We start from the raw sequence: 21677 nt of genomic DNA, 5'->3' as shown, positions 1-21677 counted from the left end.
GGCTTTTCTTTACAGTTTCCTTGCAGGTCTTTTCACCCTCTTACATACAGATGCTAGTCCACTTAGAAGCTGGACTGTGCAAGCATCCAGACCCTATTTTTACAATTCGCTCTTGTTTCTAATTCATAAAGGTAGTTCTGAGATCTGAAAGTAAGACTAGGTGACCATGGAGATGCCATTAATTTTATTTGCTGATGATGATTTACTACCTGATTAATTTTCCATTGATGTATAAATTAAATTTAAAGAAAATGCCCATCCTTTGGGTTAAAATGTGATGAGTATAATCGTATTTTTAACTTTCACAGCACCAAAGCCATTTACAGATGTCAGTATTGTCATGAGATCTGCAGGACATTCCCAAATATCACGCATTAAGTAAGTGTTTTCATATAGTTCCTGTGTGTTTATTTAATTGTTTTGTTTGATCGTTTGAATATATTTTGTTGCTGTTAAAACCAAATTTTATGTGAGCCAGATATTTAAGTGTAAGAAAATAAAATTTAAAGGTAAAATAAAATCTATTATAGTATTTGGTAATCTTAGAAAGTCAGGAGATTCTGGATAAAATATATGTACAGGTTAACAATAATTGTCTCTAGACCTCAGGTACTTTATTATTTTTCTTTTTATATGCATTTTTCCTGTTGTAAATTATTTATAATGACTACATTGTTTTAGGAACAGTGACAAAAGTAAGATTTCCATCTTATTCATGACTCACTCCTTCTAAGAAGCAGATTAGAGCACAGCATCCATCTAAATGATAATCCCTCTGTCTTTCTTTCTCCTCATCACTGAAATGAACTGTATATGTTTCCCTACTTTAAGAATGCAGTATTATGGAGCTAGTGAGAGGGCTCAATGGATGCAGCCTCTCGCAGCACAAGCCTAGTAAACCTACCATTGATCCCCTGGAGCCCATACAAAGGTGGAAGGAAACCGCTGCCTCTGCAGTGTTCTTTGGGGACATGCACACTGATAAATAGATAACATTTTAAAATAAATAAGTATTACTATGTATGTGTATAGTTAAACATCTTATTTTTATTTTCTCATTTTAATTTCTCCCTTTATTTTTATTTTATGTATCTGAGTGTCTTGCCTGCATACCATTATATATATGAGGTGCTTGCTAAGACCCGAAGAGGACATGTGATTCCTGGGACTGGAATTATAGACAATTATAAGCCCTCTATGGATGGTGGCGCTCAACCTTGGTCCTCTGGAAGAGCAGCCAGTGAATTCTCTTAACCACTGAGCCATCTCTCTAGCTAGCTAGGTTAATGTCTGATTTTCTCAAAATATTTCAAACTATAAAATACTTTTAGGACTTGCTTTTTTAATTATTTTTTTTATTTAAATGTAATGATTTATCACATGTAGTTGTACGTTCATTATTGTTGTGCTGTAATGGCCTGTTCTGGACTTCTTGTCAGCAGTCAGTTTCTTTTCTATGGCTACTTTCATATTTGGAGTTTCTTGCTGTTACAGTGTGGTTCATCGCTCTCATTCCTTTAGTCCCAAGTTTCAAAGCTCTAAAGTTGATCTCTTCTACCTTATCTAATTCTCTTAGTGTATTTTCTTTATTTTTGTTTGTTTGTTTCCTACATTTTAATACAGGTATTTCAAAGTGTTGATTCAAGAAATGGATCTCAGGTTGGATCTTGGGTTTGTGTATGCCCTAGCAGACCTTGTCCCAAAAACCGAAGTGACTGAGAAAACAGAGGTAAGATGTGGAATTACAGCATTTGATAGAAAACATTATGAAAAGAGAAGGTCTAAGAAAATATTACAAACTCTGTAGATAAAGTTGTCATTACCTGGCGAAATTCAAGAACCTTTGCCTATAATATTTATATATACAAACTCTTAGTGTGTGGTGTTGAGGACTTCATATTTTTTCTTTATGAGAATTTCATACATGTATACAGTGATATATCCTATTCATCCCCATTTCCCCTCAAGGTCCCTTTATACCCCTATCACTTAGCATGTTTTTAAGGTTTCTCTTATGTTGTAACATGTATTATTAGTACTTCATTCCTTTTTATGACCAAGTAATAATTCATTATATGAGTTTGTTACACTCTGCTGATTCATTGGTCACTTGAAATCTGGCTTGCTTTTACATTTTACAAGTATGATGGTGTTTGGCATATACATATTTTATGTAAACTTAAGCTTTTTATTTCTCATGTACCTAAGAGTGTGTTTACTGAGTCTTGTAATAATAATGTTTAATCTATTTAGTCTTTCAGCGAATTCACTCTAACAATTTTCCATGTCCAGTCATTTTAGAAGTGTGGTTTACAGTGACTCCACCATTTCTCATCTGTTTACCGTGTGAGCACTGTCATTTCTCAGCCTTCCCTACAACAGTTACTATTATTTGTGGGTTGTGTCTTGCCATACTAGCGGGTATGAACTGGCTTCTCACTGTGGCTTGTATGGCTGAAATGATGCTATGTTTTTAAACATTTGTTTGTGAGAAGATGTAGAGAAGAACCATGGCATGTCTATGGAAGTCTGGTGTACAGCGTACAGGCATTGGCTCTCTTCTGCCGTGTGAGTGCCAACATCAGACTCGGGTTGGCAGTCTTGGCAGGATGTATCTTTACCCACTGAGCCATCTCAGCCTATGATGAGAATCTTTCAATGTGCTAATAATGTGTGTGTATCTTCTCTGCTCGGGCTCTCCAGGTTGTGTAATGGGGTATCTGTCTTCTTACTGTTGAATTTCCAGATTCTTTGTGCAGTTTCAAGTGTTTTCTACTGTTCTGGCATGATTTTAGTGGCATAGATGTTTTTAATGTTAATGAGTACAAATCAATTTTTCTTTTATTATTCTGCTTTTAGTGTGCTTTCTAAATGTCATTTGCTAAAAGAGTAAAACAGTAGAAAAAAAACAATGAAAGTGAAAGACATATTTTTTTGAAAGAACCACAGAAGGAAGTTTACCTCTGTCTTTACCCAGATAAATGAGTTATAAAGAAATAATACCAATAGTTTTATGACAATAAATTATAATACTTAAAAAAATGGACAAAATATTAAGGTCACAGAGAAGTGGTGAAAATGGCTCAGAAGAAGCATTTTTAAAACAATCCCTAAGATGGGAGGTGTGACCCTAGATCTACCTGATCCCTAAGAGATAAGATATGACCCTAGATCTACCTGATCCCTAAGACGTGAAGCCTGACCCTCAATTTACTTGATCTCTAAGATACAATTTGTGACCCTAGAGCTACATGATCCTAAGATGTGAGGCATGATCCTAAATCTACCTGAAGGGCAATGCTAGCACAACTACATCACCCCTCAAGACTAGTAAACACTGCACAAATTTCTCCAATAAACAGGAAGGGAGAACATTTGTTGACCCGTACTATAAAGCCATTACTATTCCAACACCAAGACAAAACTAAAACTGCACTCTAAAACCAGAGTCATCTTTCATGAATATGAACATAAAAGTCTTCAGCAAAATACTAGGAACCAAGTCTGTCTGTCTGTCATGATGTATAAGAACAATACTGTATAAATATAGGTATTATATATATACAGTCAAAAACTACAAAGATCTCAGGGTAAAACACTGGAAATCTTCCCTATAGATCAGAAGCAGCCCCCTGACGCCTGTTCTCATCCAACATCTCATTAGCTTCAGGAAAACCAAGTATGAATGAAAAAGCAAAAGCATAGACATCAAAACCAAAGAAATCAAATTACCTCTTTTCTCAGATGATCTAATCTTACATGCAAAAATCCAAAAGAAGATACATAGTTAGAGGCAGCAAATGAATTATGTAAGTTATAAATGACAAGAACCAACATATCAAAATCAGTCCTATTTCTTATGTACTAGAATTATGACCCCACATCAAAACTTTATAAACAACCTTCCTACATATAATCCAGCAAAAAATAAATACCTAATAAATTTTAAAGTACAAAATCTATACTCTGTAAATTATAATCTGTTGTTTGAAGAACTTGACAAACTGCTTTTAAAATTCAATGGAATCACAAAGGCTCAAGTTAGCCTCAATAATTTTGAAAAAGAACAAATTACTGGGTCACACCCCAAATATAAAACTCAGTACAAAGCATGATGGTAAAAACAACAAGGCTGGTGAAAGGATAGACAGAACACAGATTTCTGGAATAAAAAAGTATGTGCGTTTTTCCACAAAAGAGCACAAGTCTGAAATAAAGGATGGAGGAATGGGCAGTGTCTGAGCAGTGCTGCTGAGCCAGCTAACAGCCACTTCCAGAGTTGGCTCTTTACATCACACGTCCATAGAAATGCCCCAGATGGACCAGAGGCCTAGCTTTCCAAGTTCTATTATCTTTCTAAATTACAACTTTATATACCACTCACATATATGGATGGACAGGTGATTGATTGATTATGCATATCTGTATAATTTCTGTAACCTCAAGTTCTTGAGACTTTTTTTTTTCAGCACACAGAAGTAGCTTAGGTCTGTGCATATTTGGAAAAGAAGTGTTTGTGGTTACCAAAAATAAAACCACCACTACCTCATGTGAAATTATTTAGTATGGTCACCTTTGTACATTATGTTACTAGATTCTAAATTGCAGTAAGACGAGTACCAAAGTGCTACAGACTGTTACAGAACTATGTTTAAAGAAGCAAATATCCACAAAGGATGTTGCTGGAATGTATTAGTGCTCTTTTAAAATAAGATCTGTAGTCACATGAGGAAAGCTAGGTATCATTTAATAGAAAGATAAAAGGTATATCTGTCGTGTGGTTTGTGACAGATTTCCCTAGCAGTAATGATACAAGTTAATTCTGAGGCCCTAACTTTCAATTAAGGATGCTGTTGCTCCAGCCACATATGTAGCAGAGGATGGCCTTGTCTGGCATCAGTGGGAGGAGAGGCCCTTGGTCCTATGAAGGCTCCATGCTCCAGTGTAGGGGAATGGCAGGGTGGGGAGGCAGGAGGGGTTGGTTGGTTGGTTGGTTGGTTGGTTGGTTGGTTGGTTGGTTGGTGGGGGTGCACACTCATGAAGGCAGGGGGTGGGGGAATGGGACAGGGATTTTCCAGAGGAGATACCAGGAAAGGGGATAACATTTGAAATGTAAATAAAGAAAATATCTAATAAAAGGGGAAAAAAGGAAAATATTTAACTCCTCATCTTATTTTTGAGGGAAAATCAATCATTAAACCAACCAGTGAGGGGGGATAAAAGGATGCTGACTGGGTATTAAGGAGGTATTTTCTTCAATGTGAGAGGCATTGGCTTTAAATATCTTACATAAACAAGTCCTTTCAGTATTTGTGTTCCTTGTGTAGGTGGAATATTTTCACAGGGATGTAGAAGCATTTGAACAAGAATTTGAAGTGGTTTCATCAGTAGATCAATCACAAGTCAATCTCTTTGAATATTTTCATATATCTCCTATCAAGGTAAGAAAAATACTTCATTTTGTTTTATAAACTAAATAATTGCAGATTGGTTTGATCTCTTTGAAGGGAATTAGCACGTAAATTCTCTCCTTTAAAAGCATAGTAGTTGTATAGTTTTATAGCTATATATAATAAATAAGAGGTATTGATCCCTTACATTTTTTAAAAAAAAATCTTTTTACCTTTTAGAAATAGTATTGAAATGCCCTACAACCTGATTCTATATCTTGATTCTTTGTTATTTGACTTTGATTTTTTTCATAAATTATGAAAAATTTGTTTTTATGTTTTAGTTAGAAATTCATAAAGTGGGGTTAAGAGACACAAAGCAATACACATTCATGTATACACACACACACATGTACATGCACACATGTACACTGCAGCACAGAAAGCACAGAATATATTATGTTTTAGTGTGTGTGTGTGTGTGTATGTGCGTGGTGTATGTGTGTAGGCTGTGTTTGTCACAATGGATGGGAACTTAGAGGATAACCTTCTCTCCTTCCATTCTGAGTTCTGGGTTTGAACTCAACTTGTCAGACTTATGTACCAAGTAATTTTACCTGCTAAGCCGTGTCACCATCCCAAACCTCAGTTTTGATTTTGCTTTTGATGTGTGTACACTTCTCACTGTAAGCATGGCGGCATATGGGAATCAGATCTCTCCTTTGACCATGTGATTTCCAGGGACTGAATTGAGGTTGTCAGACTTGGTAGCAAGCCCCTTTGTCTACTACTAAGCCATCTTGCTAGTACTATCTAAAAGTCTTAACACAATTTCTGCAGGTTATTTATAGCACATTAAAGTTACTGTATAATCCAATATATGGGGTTTGTATACAATACAGCGTAAAAGTCCTGTGCTTGCTTGCTTGCTTGGAAGTAGGTTTTTGGGTAACATTGGCTGTTCTGGAACTCAGAGTTTATCTGCCTCTGCCTTCTGAGTTCTGGGAAGGCGTGCACCACCACTTCTGGCTACAAAAGTGGCTTTATTGTGATAACTTAATTTTTATAGTTGAATTTGTAAACTTTCAGAGATATATGTTATTTTTAACAACTTAAAAATCTAGATTATTAGTGTCACTCTCACATATTTTTTTAGGTTGAGCACAATGCCAAGAGAATAGAGTTGAAGCTGTTTGTGGTAGTGTTTGTTCAGCATTTGTTATGCTAGGGCAATGGGAATTCAAGTCCAAATAGCCTGGGCTAAGTAGTCAGATCCTGTCTCATAAAAATAGACAGGAGGAGAATTCAATCCTAGTGTGTAGTTGAACTAAATGTTTAACTGAACATCTTAAATTATGGATTTTAAACAGAGCTATGTTGGATTTTGACTTTCTTAAACTTTTTAGTTATTAAGTTTTGGCATAATTCAGATAACTTTTGAGATCTTATTTATGGTTTAATGAACTTAATATCAAACTGTTTTGTAAAAGTTGGAAGTTCCGCTGCAGGGGAAGCGCTTTAATGTATTTCTTTATCTCTTCAGTTGCATTTGAGTGTTTCACTGAGCTCTGGTAGAGACGAAGCTAAAGATACAGAACAACATGGAGGACTAATTCCTGTGCATTCTTTAAATCTTTTGCTGAAGAGTATTGGTGCCACCCTTACAGATGTACAAGATGTAGTTTTTAAGTATGTTTAATACTTATAATCTATAAACTGATGAATGGTTTATTTATATTTAAAATTTTTGTAAATATAAGAAGTGTACTGAAAATTATAGGAAAAAATGTGGTTTCTGTTTTTATGTGGATTATAATCAAAGTAATGCCAAGTATTTTACCTGTCCTTAATAACTAAGTTAAGAATAATTTTTAAGTATTTTCTTAGGAAAGGAAGTATCAGATACTCGGTTTTATGTACATTAGACACTCTAGCTTGAATAAAGATCTCTCAAAAGAAGTGGATACTTAAGATGTGGTGTTAGGAAGGGAAGGCTTTTCAAATAGTATGTGACTAGACAGAGTATAATGAAGGGGTTGGTTTAAATGTATTGTAGTCAAACACTGATTTTTCAGCTAGGCACCATAGGACACACACATAGTCACAGCACTCGAGAGGCTAAGGTGGAAAGATGACTTGAGTTCAGAAGTGCAAGATAAGCATGAACAACATAGTGGCTCATCCCAGAATCAGACAAAAGCCTATTTATATTTGAATGTGAATCAGAATAGAAGTTAATGGCTATAAGTGATTCAAAGAGTCTGAGTAGAGACTGCTTTACAAAAGAGTAGCCTTCCCAGGTCACATGTGTCAGCAAGCCTGCTTATGAAGAATAGCATAAATCAGAGGCAGCTCTGAATCTAACTGGGAAACAGTCAAAAACAAGAGCACAGAATTGAAATAAGGTGAGCTATATACTCCTGTTCTCATGGTCAGAAAAAAATACCTCTCTAGATAGTACATCATTTGCCACCTCTGCTTCCCAAAGGGAGACCTGTAGCAACTGACCATTCCCAGGCAGGCCCTGCATTCACCTCAGCTTGTCAAAACATTTTCTTATGGGACCTTTATAGGGCAAAGTTGGGACATAGTTCTACAGGTACATGCCTGAGGTCTTTGGCCTTGGTCTTTGGTGGTTTTCTGCATAGGATAAGAGTTAAAGATTTTATCAGATTATTAGAGAATTTCTTTGACTAGAATATGTCAAGAATTGTATAGGATAAATATATTGGGAGAGATCTAGAAAAGAAAATTCTAAAGAAAACAAAACCAAGTAATCAATAGTTAACATTTTCCCCCTCTATGCGTACCATGTTTATATAGATATATATGTTAATATGTTTTTTCAGGCTTGCCTTTTTTCAACTCAACTACCAGTTCCATACAACATCTGAATTGCAATCTGAAGTAATAAGACACTATTCCAAACAGGTTAGTGCGAGATTATCTTACAAAGAGAAAGATGTAAGCTGAGTGAAACCTTGTGTCTGCCTGTGCTTCTGTATTTCTACGAGTCACTGGGATGTCAGGATGCTGCTAGTGGAGGCAAAACACAATGACACTATATGCTTTTCTTCCTCACCACTGGGTGCTGGGCTCATGGGACGCCAGCACACAGTTCAGAGGAAGCAAAATGCAGAGTGAAATAGGGGTCCCAACCTGTGTTCTCCAGGTGAGAAACGGGGGCTGGAATGGAGACTGTGGGTTTCAAACTCCTGTGCACCCACATATAGCTAGGATCTGCAAAGAGTTGAGAATGGGGGCTCCCATCCTCCGGTGTACCAAGACACTGCTGGGAAGAGCAGGGAGATGGGAACAGACCTATATGAGCAGGGTGGGGAAATCCAGCTTAGCTTCAAGTGAGTGCCAAGAGTGTGGAGGGGCCATCAGTGAGAGACTTAGATGAGGCTCTGGACTACAAAAGCCTTCCCGCCCTATTCCCAGCAGTCCTTGGTAAAGGAGACAGTCCTCTCTTGTCCAGACTGCTTTATTCATGGCAGATTGATGGGTATGAAACTTACTCAGGGTGAACCAGAGACTAAATACCTCTTGCAGGAAGGGATGCCCAGAGAGGGATGTTCATTGGCTAAACCCTCTCGGGACCTATCTCCTCATTGGCATGGAGAACTCTAGGCTCTATGCTACATGACCGGTTGTCATGGTCCTCTTAGTAGGGTGTTGTGGTCAACTGCTACAGGACCAGAATCTGTAAGGAAGCTAGTCCCAACACCTGCTGTTCTTAAGTATGAGTTTTATTGGGGTTCTGAACTTTGCTTACCAGTTTTCCTGTCTGGCGGCACAGTCCACTGTCCCACATCTCTCCATGCATGTATAGTACAGATTTGTCAGGAAAGCAAATAACAAGTTTCAAAATTTTGAACTTGGGTTTTTCTCTACCCTCAAATTTATTCACATGAACTTAAACCCAACCACCATTTGAATTTTTTGTCCTTGTTCTTAAAACAAAGCAATAAATAAAAATAAACACTTTTAGAATTTTTTCTGAATAGGTGTAGATTATCAATATATGAACTTTTTATAACAATTGAATTCATCATACTTTGTTCCTTGAAACAATTAGTCAGTGATGAACACAGATACTTTTTACTGTGGGGTTGAGTCAGCTACATGCCTTGTTTCTGTAGATCTTGTCAAGTCTAGAAAGATTCCTAAATCTCAGGATTCAGACTTGAGTTCTAGGCAGGCATCTGCTTCTGCCATGCACTCTGTGACCCTGGGAAATCTGTAAGATGCAGACGGTGGTAACTCAACAAGGAATGGAACACCGAGAACTTTTTCTGTTTTCTAGACTCTAGAATCTAGAGTTTTATCTCTTCCAAGTTACTTTTCAAAAATTTAATAGGCTATGAGGAATGGCTCAATCACTGAAGATGGCTTGCCTTGCAAGCTTAGTAATTTGAGTTTCATCACCAGAGCCTATGTTAAAATGCCAGGTATGCTAGTAAATACTAGAAATCTCAGCACTGAGTGGTGAGACAAGATCACTGGGGTTCATGTGACATCAGTCTAGGCTGTTAGGCCCTGTCTCAAAGAAGAATGATAGTGTTCCTCAAGATGATACTTCAGGCAGGCTAAAGTCTGCCTTCCATAATTACCCACACATAATATGCACCCCCACACTAATACTCATTTTTAATCATTGTATTTTAAATGAAGAATTGTGATAAGGGTTTGACAGTACTTGATCTTCTTCCAAAGGACGAGGTTTGATTCTCAGGACCTACATACTGCCCATGCTTTCTGTACCTCCAGTCCCAGAGGATGGGACACCTTCATCATGCCTCCAAGGGCACTGCATGCATGTGGCACACCAACATATATGCAGGCAAAACAACCATACACATAAAATAAACTGAGAAACAAAAATAATAGTGATAAGGTTTGGGCCTTACAATTTCTAGTAAAACATTAGCCTAGGCAAACTAGATCTGAATACTAAGTAATTATAAGGATAGTAGTCTCATGATGTTGACTCATATACATATTTTCTTTTTTAGGCTATTAAACAAATGTACGTACTCATTCTTGGACTTGATGTTTTGGGAAATCCCTTTGGCTTAATTAGAGAATTTTCAGAAGGAGTAGAAGCATTTTTTTATGAACCTTACCAGGTAAAATATTTATTTGTATTATTTAATGAATAATATAAATAGTGTCTTCTTAATGTATACTGTATTTCAGTTGTTAACTTGAACTATTCATGTAAACATGTACATTTGAGAGACCCAGAGGAGAAATTTCTTTTTCCTGAAAAATTTCAGCTTAAAATTTTCTTATGATCCCAAATATTAAGTGTTGATTTTTAATAATAGTAAGTATAGTTCAGGTTGTAAAAAAAAAAAAAAAGGAAGCTCACTGATATGGTAATTTTGTTTGCACAAAAGTATGTAATAATAAGGGAATATAAAAGTCTTAATAAGGGAGTAGAAAATTATTCTACATCTCTTCAACTTTTCATGAATATATTTAGTGTCCCTACTTATAAAATGTGTAGCAAAAACAAAGCAGAACTATTTTTCTATACATTCTGATTTCAAAATTCGAAATGATAAGGATTTTAAGTTTTAGTTTTCTAGACTCTCTGTAAGCTGTGGCTGCTCTGTCACTACAGTGGGCGGTGAGGAGCAAACTCTGTCCTTCCTTTGTCTGGCCATGTTCCATCTCACCTGTTAGCCTTTGAGTATCCTAACGTTACCCGAGGGCTGTGGTTTTGCTGCCATCATTTCCTTTGCTCTTCCTGTTACTATCACATCTGTGTCTTTAATGCCACTCCTTTTGTCACTGTAGGGGGCCATCCAGGGTCCTGAAGAGTTTGTGGAGGGAATGGCACTAGGATTGAAAGCCCTGGTTGGCGGAGCCGTTGGTAAGCAGCAGAAAGCCCAGCAGTGCTGCCAGAACCAGTGACAGCTGAGCTTTGCTTAACACACTGCTTACTCCCTGTTAGGTGGACTAGCTGGCGCCGCCTCCAAAATCACCAGTGCTATGGCTAAAGGGGTAGCAGCCATGACAATGGATGAAGACTACCAGCAGAAGAGAAGAGAAGCCATGAATAAGCAGCCTGCTGGCCTTCGAGAGGGCATCACTCGAGGAGGGAAAGGCCTTGTCTCTGTAAGATTTCCCTGGGCTTATAAACACATGCAGGAATGGCTTTTAAGTCACAATTGTATGAGTAAAGAAAAAGGTACACAAGTCTCCTTAAATTATGACTGACCATTGCAATGTGGCATATAAAGTGTTCCCATGATCTCCAAAAACATTATCTAAATAAAACACCTAGGAAATAGAAGTGTTAATCATTGTGATCTGTAGGTAGAAAGAACTGTACAATTTTTGTATTGAAGCAAAATGGCCTTGTAGGCACCATATGGAAATATAACTTTTCACTTGTGCTTTTCCGGCAGGGTTTTGTAAGTGGCATTACAGGGATTGTTACAAAACCAATTAAAGGCAAGTGTTATAGTTGCTCTGTGTCACATAACTCATAAGTTCTATTTTCATTTGGTCCAATTGCTTGAGCAGGTTGTGTTTTATAGGTGCTCAAAAGGAAGGAGCAGCGGGGTTCTTCAAAGGTGTTGGAAAAGGTTTAGTTGGAGCAGTGGCAAGGCCAACGGGTGGCATCATAGATATGGCCAGCAGTACCTTTCAGGGAATCAAAAGGTAAATTCCCTTTATGACTGACAGATGAATAACATTTCAAAACCTTAACATATATCTACTGTTGGTTTGCAGGCTTCTCATCATGAACACTATGTAGATTGTGTGCCCTACTAATTTTGATTCTAAGTTGCTGTTACGCGATTTCAGAAATGTAGCATTCTCTTTGTCATCTGTTTCCAGTAGCTGGTGTCAGGAATGCTTTGGCCAGCTAAGCTCTGACTCAACCTCACTGCATCAGTGTATGCTGTATGTGGCAGCTTAGTTATAAAGCAGCAAATCTCGGAGCAAGCTCTGCAGACTGGTCACAGTCTGCCTCCATTGGTAAAACCTCGCATTCTTGATGTTCTTTCCTCTGTGAATATGCTAGGAAAGGGGTGAAAACAACAGAATTGAAAGATGTCTTGTAAATTTACTGAGCTTTAAATTTCTGCTACACAAGGCCAAGTAAGTTATTTAGTGTGAGAGTCTGGAGTTTAGAAGAGAGATCCCAAGGTACCATTAAAAGTAAATATATATACATTCATATATATATATATATATATATATATATATGAATTAAGAAAAAGTCTTAGCACTATACAACTTGTTTCAAGCCTAGAAATCTACACAGCATCAAGATATAAAATTTTAAGTTGGCAGACTATATTAAGCTTTCCAAACTTGTTTTCATTTATTATCATGGTCCAACTTAAACAGTGTTTGTGAAGTTGACTGTTAACAATTACTCCTAGTGATCTCTTAGCATGTATTCTAGATCTGATTAACTCTAGATACTGATGAGGTTCCTTTGCCTTATTTTTCACAAAATCAAAAAAAAAATTGAGTCTAGGTCCTATAATACAATGTTTATAACAGAGTTTGTGAGTTCTTAAGAATAAAAATGGAGAAGAGAAAACGTCTGAGGACTCGAGACTTGGGAACATTGCTTAGGAGTTAAGGAATGAGGACCCAGCAAAAGAGATAGAAAACAGAATGGTCAGGAAGGTGGATGATAATCACAAAAGCAGTATTTTAAAGATACAAAGTAGACAATGAGTTTGTACTATTGCTGAAGAGAAAGGAGAACTCACTTCACCCCACACAGCTCACTCCTGTGACCACTCTAAAATTTTAGTTTACCTGTACTTTAACTCAAAATACTTTGTATTTCCTTTTCCTTTATTTTTATCTTGTTTTTTGACCAATATTTAATATACTATATATTTTACCTACTGTCTCTTATTAAAATGCAACTTTTATGAATGTAGTAACTCTTCCCTCTTCCCATGACACGAGGACTATCAGTGAACATGCGGGTAGTAGGGGGTTTGGTGGTGGTGGTGGTGGGAGTGATGTTTGTGATCAAGCTAACAAATGGTGCGTTTATATGCAGTGGTGGGAAATAATGCAGAGGGACCCCACCCATCCTACATCATTGTACGTCCTCTGGCCACTGCAGCAAATTACCGTAGACCTGGCGAAAAAAGAGGACTTTTTCCTCACAATTCCTTTTGGAGAGAATTTGTCCCTTGAGTGTGCTAGTGTCTGGTAGCACTCCTCGCTTCATAGCTACACTTTTGCCTTCTGCCTTCATCTTCATATTCCTTTGTCTTTTGTGTGTCTGGTCTCTCTTTGAGGGACATTTTTGGTGCCATTTAGAGTGTACCTGTATTACTTCCTTACTTTGCAGTCTTTTTTTTTTTAACTTTTTAATTTATTTTTTAAATTTTATTTAATCTTTTTTTTACAGTCCAGATTTTATCCCCCTCCTGGTCTAACCTCTGACTGTTCCACATCCCACCTCCTTCCCCTCTCCCCTGTCTCCAGGAAGATGTCCCCACCCCTCCAGTCACACTACATACTCTTCCACAAAGGTATAAAGGAACACTCACTCATTCTGGAGATTACAACATTAGACTTCTGTGGATACACCATCCAGACATTATAGAGACCTTTTCTATTTTCCACAGTGACATTGTGTAAAATTACAATGTAATGAGACAAAAGGGATGTTGGCAGAGTCTACTGATCTAATTCAGAATTTCCCAGTTTGACATACTAATTTACTTGTCTATGTACCAATTGTGCATGCTTTTGTCATTCTTATAGGTTAATGTAGCTACAGCTATAGTAACGATAAACAGTTCCAATACCAAAAAAAAAAAAAAAATCTCTCCTGGTTCTTTTTATACTTAGATTAAAAACTGCCTTTAAACCCTTTTTGGTTTTTCAATTGGAGTGGTTGATCATTTATCGGTGAGTGGTAAGAGTTCTTTATACATTCTGGAAACATGCTGTAAAAATCTTCAACTTGAAGCGTATGTCACATACTCTAGTTTTTAGTGTTGTGCTGCTGCCATCACTAACAGATTCCCTTTTTCGCCTTCCCCAGAAGAATTCTCACGCTTGTTAGCAGCCACTCACCATTTCTAATTCCCTTTAGCATTCGCCATCACGATTTCCTTCGTGTGTGTGGGTTGCCTGTTTAGATAATATATGTAAATGGAATCCTACAATATGGAGCCTTTTGTGAGTGACTTCTTTTACCTAACAAGTTTTCAGAGTTCATTTATGATGTACCCAAAGTAGAACTTCCCTTTTATTGAGTAATGATTTATTATGTAGAGCTATCACTGTCTTAGCTTCATTTCTGTTGCTCTTATAAACTACCAAGTCTAAAGGCTATTTAGAGAAGAGTTTGCCTTGGTTTACAGTGGTTGTTAGTTCCAGATGTAGTGGTGGGGAGGGCCTGGCAACATTCGACAGGAGTGGGAAGGTTCTGGTCACGCTTCTACCCACAAGATATGAAGTGGACATGTGGCAAGTCTATAAGGTCTGAAAGACTACCTCTAGTGATGCACTTTCTGCAAAGTGTTCCACATCCCTAAAATCTCAGACCCCTCCCCTACAACCAGTACTACCAGCTCAGGGCCAAGTGTCCAAATGCATGAGCCTATGGGAGACACTTTATCTAAACCATCTTTGGCTACCTGTTAATCAGCAGATGAATATTTAAGTTTTGTTTACTTTTTGAGACTGTCACCCACGGTTAAGGATGTTGGCATATATATCCTTAGTCCCAGTACTTGGGAAGTAGACAATTCTCACAGTTTGAGGTTGCCCTGGTCTACATAATGAGTTTCAGTAAGACTGTATCTTGAGGGGAAAAAAACAAAACCATGTTAGTCATATGCCACTGAAAACATGCACATGCAGCTTTCTATGGGCAAATAGTGTCTGTTTTTCCATTATTCCCTTTCCCCATGATTTTCCACCCCTCTCTAAAACACAGTTCTACAGGTATCCCAGCTCTTTGTACAAAAACATACTCAGCACTCCCTGCTCAGAAAAGCCTTTGCTCTCAGATGGGTAGCTGACAGTGAGCAATGATTGTGAACTTGATGTGGAGGTAGTGGCTGAATGGCCGGAGGTAAAAGATTAGGTCTGGGTGCGTATGGGAAAGCAAGAAGAAACAAGTTACGAAAGTACAGAATACTCACTGGATAAGATTTCCCCTCCCCAAACATCACATCCCTATCCAAAACAAGTTATTTATATATTATAATGTATTCATTCCATTGGAGGATTAGCCAAATCTCAGATTAAAAACTATGACAGAATATTTCAGGTTAAAATATGAGCAGGAACTAACCACAGTTTAACTTGTTTATACTTCAACGTGAGGGGAATAGTTTCCCTCCAAGTAACATTGACTGAGGAAGGTTCCTTTCTACAAATACGACAAGCACCACTCTTCACCTAGTCACTGCCTTTTTCTGATTCCTCTGTAGGATAGTCCTGACAAGAGCAGCATGAGGATGGAAAGGTTTCCCTGCTCGTGTCAGTGAATAGTCACAAAGCAGAGACCTTTGTAACCAGTTAGGAGCAGGGTTTAACACCTTTTGTGCCTCATGCCCCTTCCTTACAGAATTTTATGATTTTGTCTGGTTCTGGTCTTATCTGTGCTCACTCTGCCTGCTTTTAATAGCTATTAGGTATAAAGTAGTATCTCATTGACATTTGAAGTTGCAGTTTCTTAATGGCATATGATATTGAACATCCATGTGGGTTTTCGCCAAATATGCACTTCCCGTTTTTAAAATAAACCAAGACAAAATCCATTTTCTGGTTATTATTACAAGGAAATTAACAGATTTTTTTTTATAATTCTTTCTAGGAAATTTACATTATTTATGTCATAAAAGCATTTAAAAGTTGATATGTTATATGGTGTTCTTGTTTAACTAAGATCATTTTAGTCTTTATTTTTATTATTTTACTATTAAGATTATTTTCATACTTGTTTTCTACTGTTTTAAAGTGTTTTTGATGTTTTTAATTGAAATAAATAGAAGCATATTACTTCCTTTCCTCCAGCCCTCCCCAGCTACCCTCCTGCAAGCTCCTCCTATGCCCCTTCTCTCAAGCTCACAGCCACTTTTCCTTCGGTACTTTTACATGCATATGTATGTATATATATGCAAATAAATATAAATACAATTTGCTCATTCTTTGTTTGATCTGGTTTTAAGGCTGAGTACTCTGTGTAGACAACCAATAGGGGGAGCTTATCTCTGGAGAGGTTAATTTTCTTGCAGCAGTCACCAGTTCTTTGTCTAGGAGGGGACCCCAAGAAATCTTTCCCGGCTACATTAAGATGTCCATTGATACTGCGGTGGTCATAGTCTTGTTTTTACAGCCATTCTAGGAGAAGCTGTCCCACAGGCGACAGAATGCCTTGCATTCCAGTTCTTATTATTCTTTCCATTTCTTTTTCCCTGATGTTCCCTGAACTAGAAGGGCAGATTGTAAAAATTAAGCTTTCTGTATTTATATACATATAAGAAGATATATGTCATATGTGTAATCTCATTTTTGTTTTTAGAGCTACAGAGACTTCTGAAGTAGAAAGTTTACGACCTCCCAGGTTCTTTAATGAAGATGGAGTCATCAGACCTTACAGGTTGCGCGATGGTACAGGAAATCAAATGTTACAGGCAAGTGAAGAAATGTTTTACAAACTAAAGTCAATCTCACAATTTAGGGTATTTAAAAATAGTTACACAATACCTTAAGATAGATTAGGCTTTTATTTGTCTTATTTAACTTTATTTATACTTTTATTTACTTAGTACATTTATTTACTATGAGTTTTTTTTCTTTTTTACAGGCATCAAAAAGTTTGATGTGAAAACTGTTAATGCATGACTTTGCAAGTGAAAGCCAACAGTAGATTTTAGTCTTAAACTTTTACAAACTGTGCAGCTGTTTCAGTATTTTGAACATAAAGAAAAAATTTTGTGTTGGTAGCCTATGTTACAAGCATCAGTCAGTCTAATCTTTCCATAAAGTAGTCTTGGTTCTGCTTTGAGTATTACAGATCTGGCAAAGCCAGTGTGCCTTATATGCCCTTTAGACTTGGTAGCACATACTTACCCACTTAGCTTGTTTCTGTTTGGGGTTCTTCTGCCTTTCGTACCACTACTAGTTTTTATATGAAATATAATCTTCATTTCTAATTTATTCATGAAGGAAGGGAAAATAAAACTTGAGAACACTGCCACTATTGATCATCTGTGGTTCTTAAGCATTCTTTGATTAGTTTGTGCAGAGCCGTGTGGGATTTGATGCACAGTTCACAGCAAGCAGTATCTTCTCACAAGGAAATACAGTTTGGTAACAATAGATAGCCTGAGGCTAGAATGATTTGTCAGTCCTGACAACTTTGTTACTTGATAACTCATCTTTTAAAACTTAGATTATGGTAGAAATAATACCTCATATCCCAGGTTATGCCATTTTAAGGTCATTTCTGTGGGCTTGGTGTGGAATATTAAATTAAGCTATATACTTGAAAGTAAGGAGTCAGTATTTTATAGGTTTGAAAAAATTCATGATAATAATAAACTATTGAAACATGAAGCTTCTCAAGTTTAAAATCACCAGAATAAAAATTTGAAACTTTTACTACTACTGCACATAGAGTAGGTATTATTGCTTTAAATGTACTTTACATCTTCTCTGAACCTCCTGTTTAATATATTAAAATCTAACTCTAGCATAGAAGTGTAGTATTTAGTAAAGTAACTTTTACCTTGATTTTTTCATCTTATTAAAGTGCCAAAATCCTTGCAAATTGAGATAGAATTGGTAATAACTTGGGAGGTTGTCCCTTAAGGACGTGTTCTGCAATCTCTACTATGAGAGTTTATTATTCTTCAAAGACAGACAGAAAAGTTGTAGTTGTCCTGTCTGTCTAATCCAGTTGAATCATTTCTATCTAGTATCTGCCTGCCCTTTCTAGACAAGAAGTAACATACTAACTTTTTACTATACTGAAAGTTGAATGGTTTTCATAACATAATTTAAAAAATAAGAATATTTCTCAAGAGCTTTTTTAATACATTTGCTACAAAATATGAATTTGTAGTGAGGAGAATTTAGAAATCTACTGTCTTCATTATCCAGGAACAGATTATATTCAAAGTTTCTTGTGATTAATAATTGGACTTCAGTGGCAAGAAAGTGTATCCCACACCTTAATTAATTTATTTCTTTGGAATTTAAAACTATGAATTTCTATTTTTCATATTTAAAGAAACATATCTTTAGTAGACAAGCCTCTGCTAAACGTTCTGTATCAGTAAATAAAATCTCATGATCTTTGTCAGCTTGTATAATTTTCAGCAAGAAAAACATGTTAGTAGCTTGAATACTTACAGGAATTTATAAGATGTCTTAGTGTGTTTACAGTTAGCATTATTTGTTTATAGATGTTAAAAAGTTAGTTGCTGTTCTAATAGTAATAGTGCTTTTGTAAAATAAAACTGCAACTTTTAGCACAGTTCTTAAAATACAATGTAATAAAATATAAAATAAAAGGGGTAAAGTTCTATAGCAATCAAGAACTCCTAAGTTTTATCTTGAGCACTACATAAACCAGACAGGTGGGAGGTGGAGGCAGGAGAATCAGAATTTCAAGGTCATCTGAAACTACATAGCAAGTTTAAGGTCAGCCTATGATAATGAGACCCTGTCTTAAAAACTAGGAATGTCATCTGCTTAGATTTACCTAAATGATTTAGTGCCAGTGCTTTAGAAAGTGTCTGTTATGTTCTACCTTCTGATGTTTCTCCTTGTTTTTTCTGTTTTTCTACAAGAAGGTTCTGTTTTGACTAAATTACATATGCTTATGCATTATAGTTAAATATAAAATATATTCATTTCATGCCGTTCTATCCAAAAAGCAGGATATTATTTCATTGCTCCCTAGTAGCCAATTAAATGACTTATAAAGAAGTAGAATTATCAATATATTCTTAGAACACCTCATTGATACACAGAGCCAGGTCTGAAATGACTTTGTATGTGAAGTTGTCTTTAGGCCTGTTAAGTTAGAAGTATTATAACCACAATTACAACATGAATTACAGATGAAAATCTGCTTTAAAATTACTCTAACACCTTAACATTTCATAACTTTAACATCTTTTCCTGCTACTTAACTAACCTTTATGCTTCTTTTTCCTTTGCCATGCTTACAGAACATTAAGGCCTACAGGGAATGGATTCTGACTCACAGTAGCAGTAGTGATGAGGAGGAAGAGGCTTAGTCAGAGCTTACTTGAGAAAGTGCATATGCTTGCTTTCATGTCCCTGGAATGTTTGTGTAACTGCTGTCGTTACATCCGTGTGTCCATTGTTAGGGAAGTTAGTACTGTTTCCTTAGACAATGTTTTTCTGAACATCATGATAAAGCAAAGTAATTATTTCCATACAGGAAAATGTATTTATCAAAAATGTGTGGAGTATATCATATTATAAATTTGCTTTTATATATCCTAGCTTTGTATCCCACAGTTTGTCATTAAGATCCGGAGTGAGATTTAAATGTAGTTTTAATGTTCATGAGCTCTACTCTAAATCATCTGCATATTTGTTAGTAAAACATCTTTTTTTAAAACAAAGATATTCTGTGAAATTTTGTGCTGTAATGTAATATCATTGTTTAAAGAAAAAAGAGTGGGTGGGAGAAAGAATAGGAATACTGTTCAATGTTTTATATGTATTTAGCACTTAAAGGTATTTTGTCAAATTTCTTTTCATAATAAACTTGCATAAATTGATACTGTGTGGATTTTTTTCTATTCCAGAATCATCTAAGTTGAACTACTATATAAAAATCCATGAATTGTCATAGAAGACTAGTCGTTTTATTAGTACATATTTTCTCATATACTTCTGAAAGAGCTAACAAAGTTGATTGGATAGTCATTTATTAACTAACTTAATATCCATATATTATATCCCTATCAAAATACTATGAATTAACTCAAGATAATGGAATGTGTGTAATAAAATATAAATTTAGACATTTTTTAAAAAGTTATGAAGAAAGGATATCTTTGTCTATTAGTTTTACAAGCAAATTTGTTTTATATTTTAGCACTGAATTTTTTTTTTAAGTTCAGACAGACAATTCTCTTGTCCTACTTTGCTAGTATATTGGATGTGCTAAAGCCAGCAAAAACCAAATGCCCTACAAAGCTGAGTTTAGTAGTCATAGTAGTTGTGATACATCATCACTTACAACTATTTTGTCTTTTGATCAAGAAAGGAATAAGGAGTATTTAACGTACACTAAACACTTGGCTTATATTGGACTTACTAGGTTTCAGGAGATAACCTGTTTCATATTTTAGAATTTTTAACTGATAATTTGATTTCTGTATTTAACTCCTACATTTACCAAGCTTTCATTCCTATAATAATTATCTTCTATGTTCTTTGAGTATGGCCACTCTACAACAGCAGAAAAGGTCAGCTCTTTGGAAATTTGTCGCAATAGTGCATATATGGCTAGACCTAAAAATAAGCAAATTTCAAAGAATTTGTTTTTAATACAATAATCCTGTTGAAAATATGTAAGTGAGTATAGTGACTGTAAAGTAGCAGCTACAGTACTACACTGAATCTGACATACACCTACTGCTTCCTAACCAGTGGGCAGCCTCACAGGCTACCTCTTCTGCTAGACACTGATAAGAACACAATTGTCACACCTTTTTTGCATAAAGGAGGAAAAGAGTAAAGATGTCTTGTTTTCTGTTATTGGAGATTTATAAGCATAAGGCCTTTCTCATACAGCAAGTGCCAGACTCTTGGTTTGCAAGTCATTAAGTTTTCCTATTGTCGATCCATGATGCTTATGTCTGTGGTCCCAATTCCAAGGAGATGTTCTTAACCTATTAAGAATCTATCTTGAAAATGTTCCGATTATTTTGGCAATGGCTTGCCATTTTAGTAGAATCACATTTACTTAACAGTAAGACTAAAAGCATCATAGTCGTCTGTAATCATTATCGTTGTGTTCTTAAGGGTCCTCATTATTTAGTTTAGTCCCTTTAGTTTAGGTATATCCTTAGCCGTATAATCGCCCCTTTCTGTTTCTCTGCCACAGTGAAAACTTTTCAAGTGCTAATTGGTTTTCCAGTTTTACTTTTTAAAAAGCATTGCTTTTATCAGAGAAAGAGTTTAATGATGAAAATCGCTCTGTTGCTCTGTACCACTGTCATCTTGGTTGGAAGTGTAGAACTGGAGAGACAAGTACTTTATTGTTCTGCACCTACC

The 21677-nt window shown here is 36.2% G+C and overlaps 1 protein-coding gene across 5 annotated transcripts in view; it reads left to right on the top strand.

Annotated features, from left to right (window-relative positions):
* The window catches only part of Vps13a (vacuolar protein sorting 13 homolog A), a 226717-nt gene that overhangs the window by 184988 nt on the left and 20052 nt on the right, over positions 1 to 21677 (top strand). For 2 of the 5 annotated variants that reach the window (NM_001100975.2, XM_039079915.2), the window contains 11 exons: positions 309 to 378; positions 1624 to 1729; positions 5328 to 5441; positions 6934 to 7079; positions 8240 to 8321; positions 10409 to 10522; positions 11199 to 11274; positions 11356 to 11519; positions 11813 to 11858; positions 11945 to 12068; positions 16933 to 17044. In NM_001100975.2, coding sequence (NP_001094445.2) covers positions 309 to 378; positions 1624 to 1729; positions 5328 to 5441; positions 6934 to 7079; positions 8240 to 8321; positions 10409 to 10522; positions 11199 to 11274; positions 11356 to 11519; positions 11813 to 11858; positions 11945 to 12068; positions 16933 to 17044 — 1154 coding nt within the window. Of the gene's footprint in view, positions 1 to 308; positions 379 to 1623; positions 1730 to 5327; positions 5442 to 6933; positions 7080 to 8239; positions 8322 to 10408; positions 10523 to 11198; positions 11275 to 11355; positions 11520 to 11812; positions 11859 to 11944; positions 12069 to 16932; positions 17045 to 17217; positions 20174 to 21677 lie in introns of those variants that run through there. The other 3 variants (XM_039079911.2, XM_039079914.2, XM_063264468.1) reach the window with 3 other exon arrangements.

This window comes from Rattus norvegicus, chromosome 1 (assembly GCF_036323735.1).
Source record: "Rattus norvegicus strain BN/NHsdMcwi chromosome 1, GRCr8, whole genome shotgun sequence".
Lineage (NCBI taxonomy): Eukaryota > Metazoa > Chordata > Mammalia > Rodentia > Muridae > Rattus > Rattus norvegicus.
Note: the sequence above shows the minus strand (reverse complement) of the source record. Positions and strands in the feature narration are given on the sequence as shown.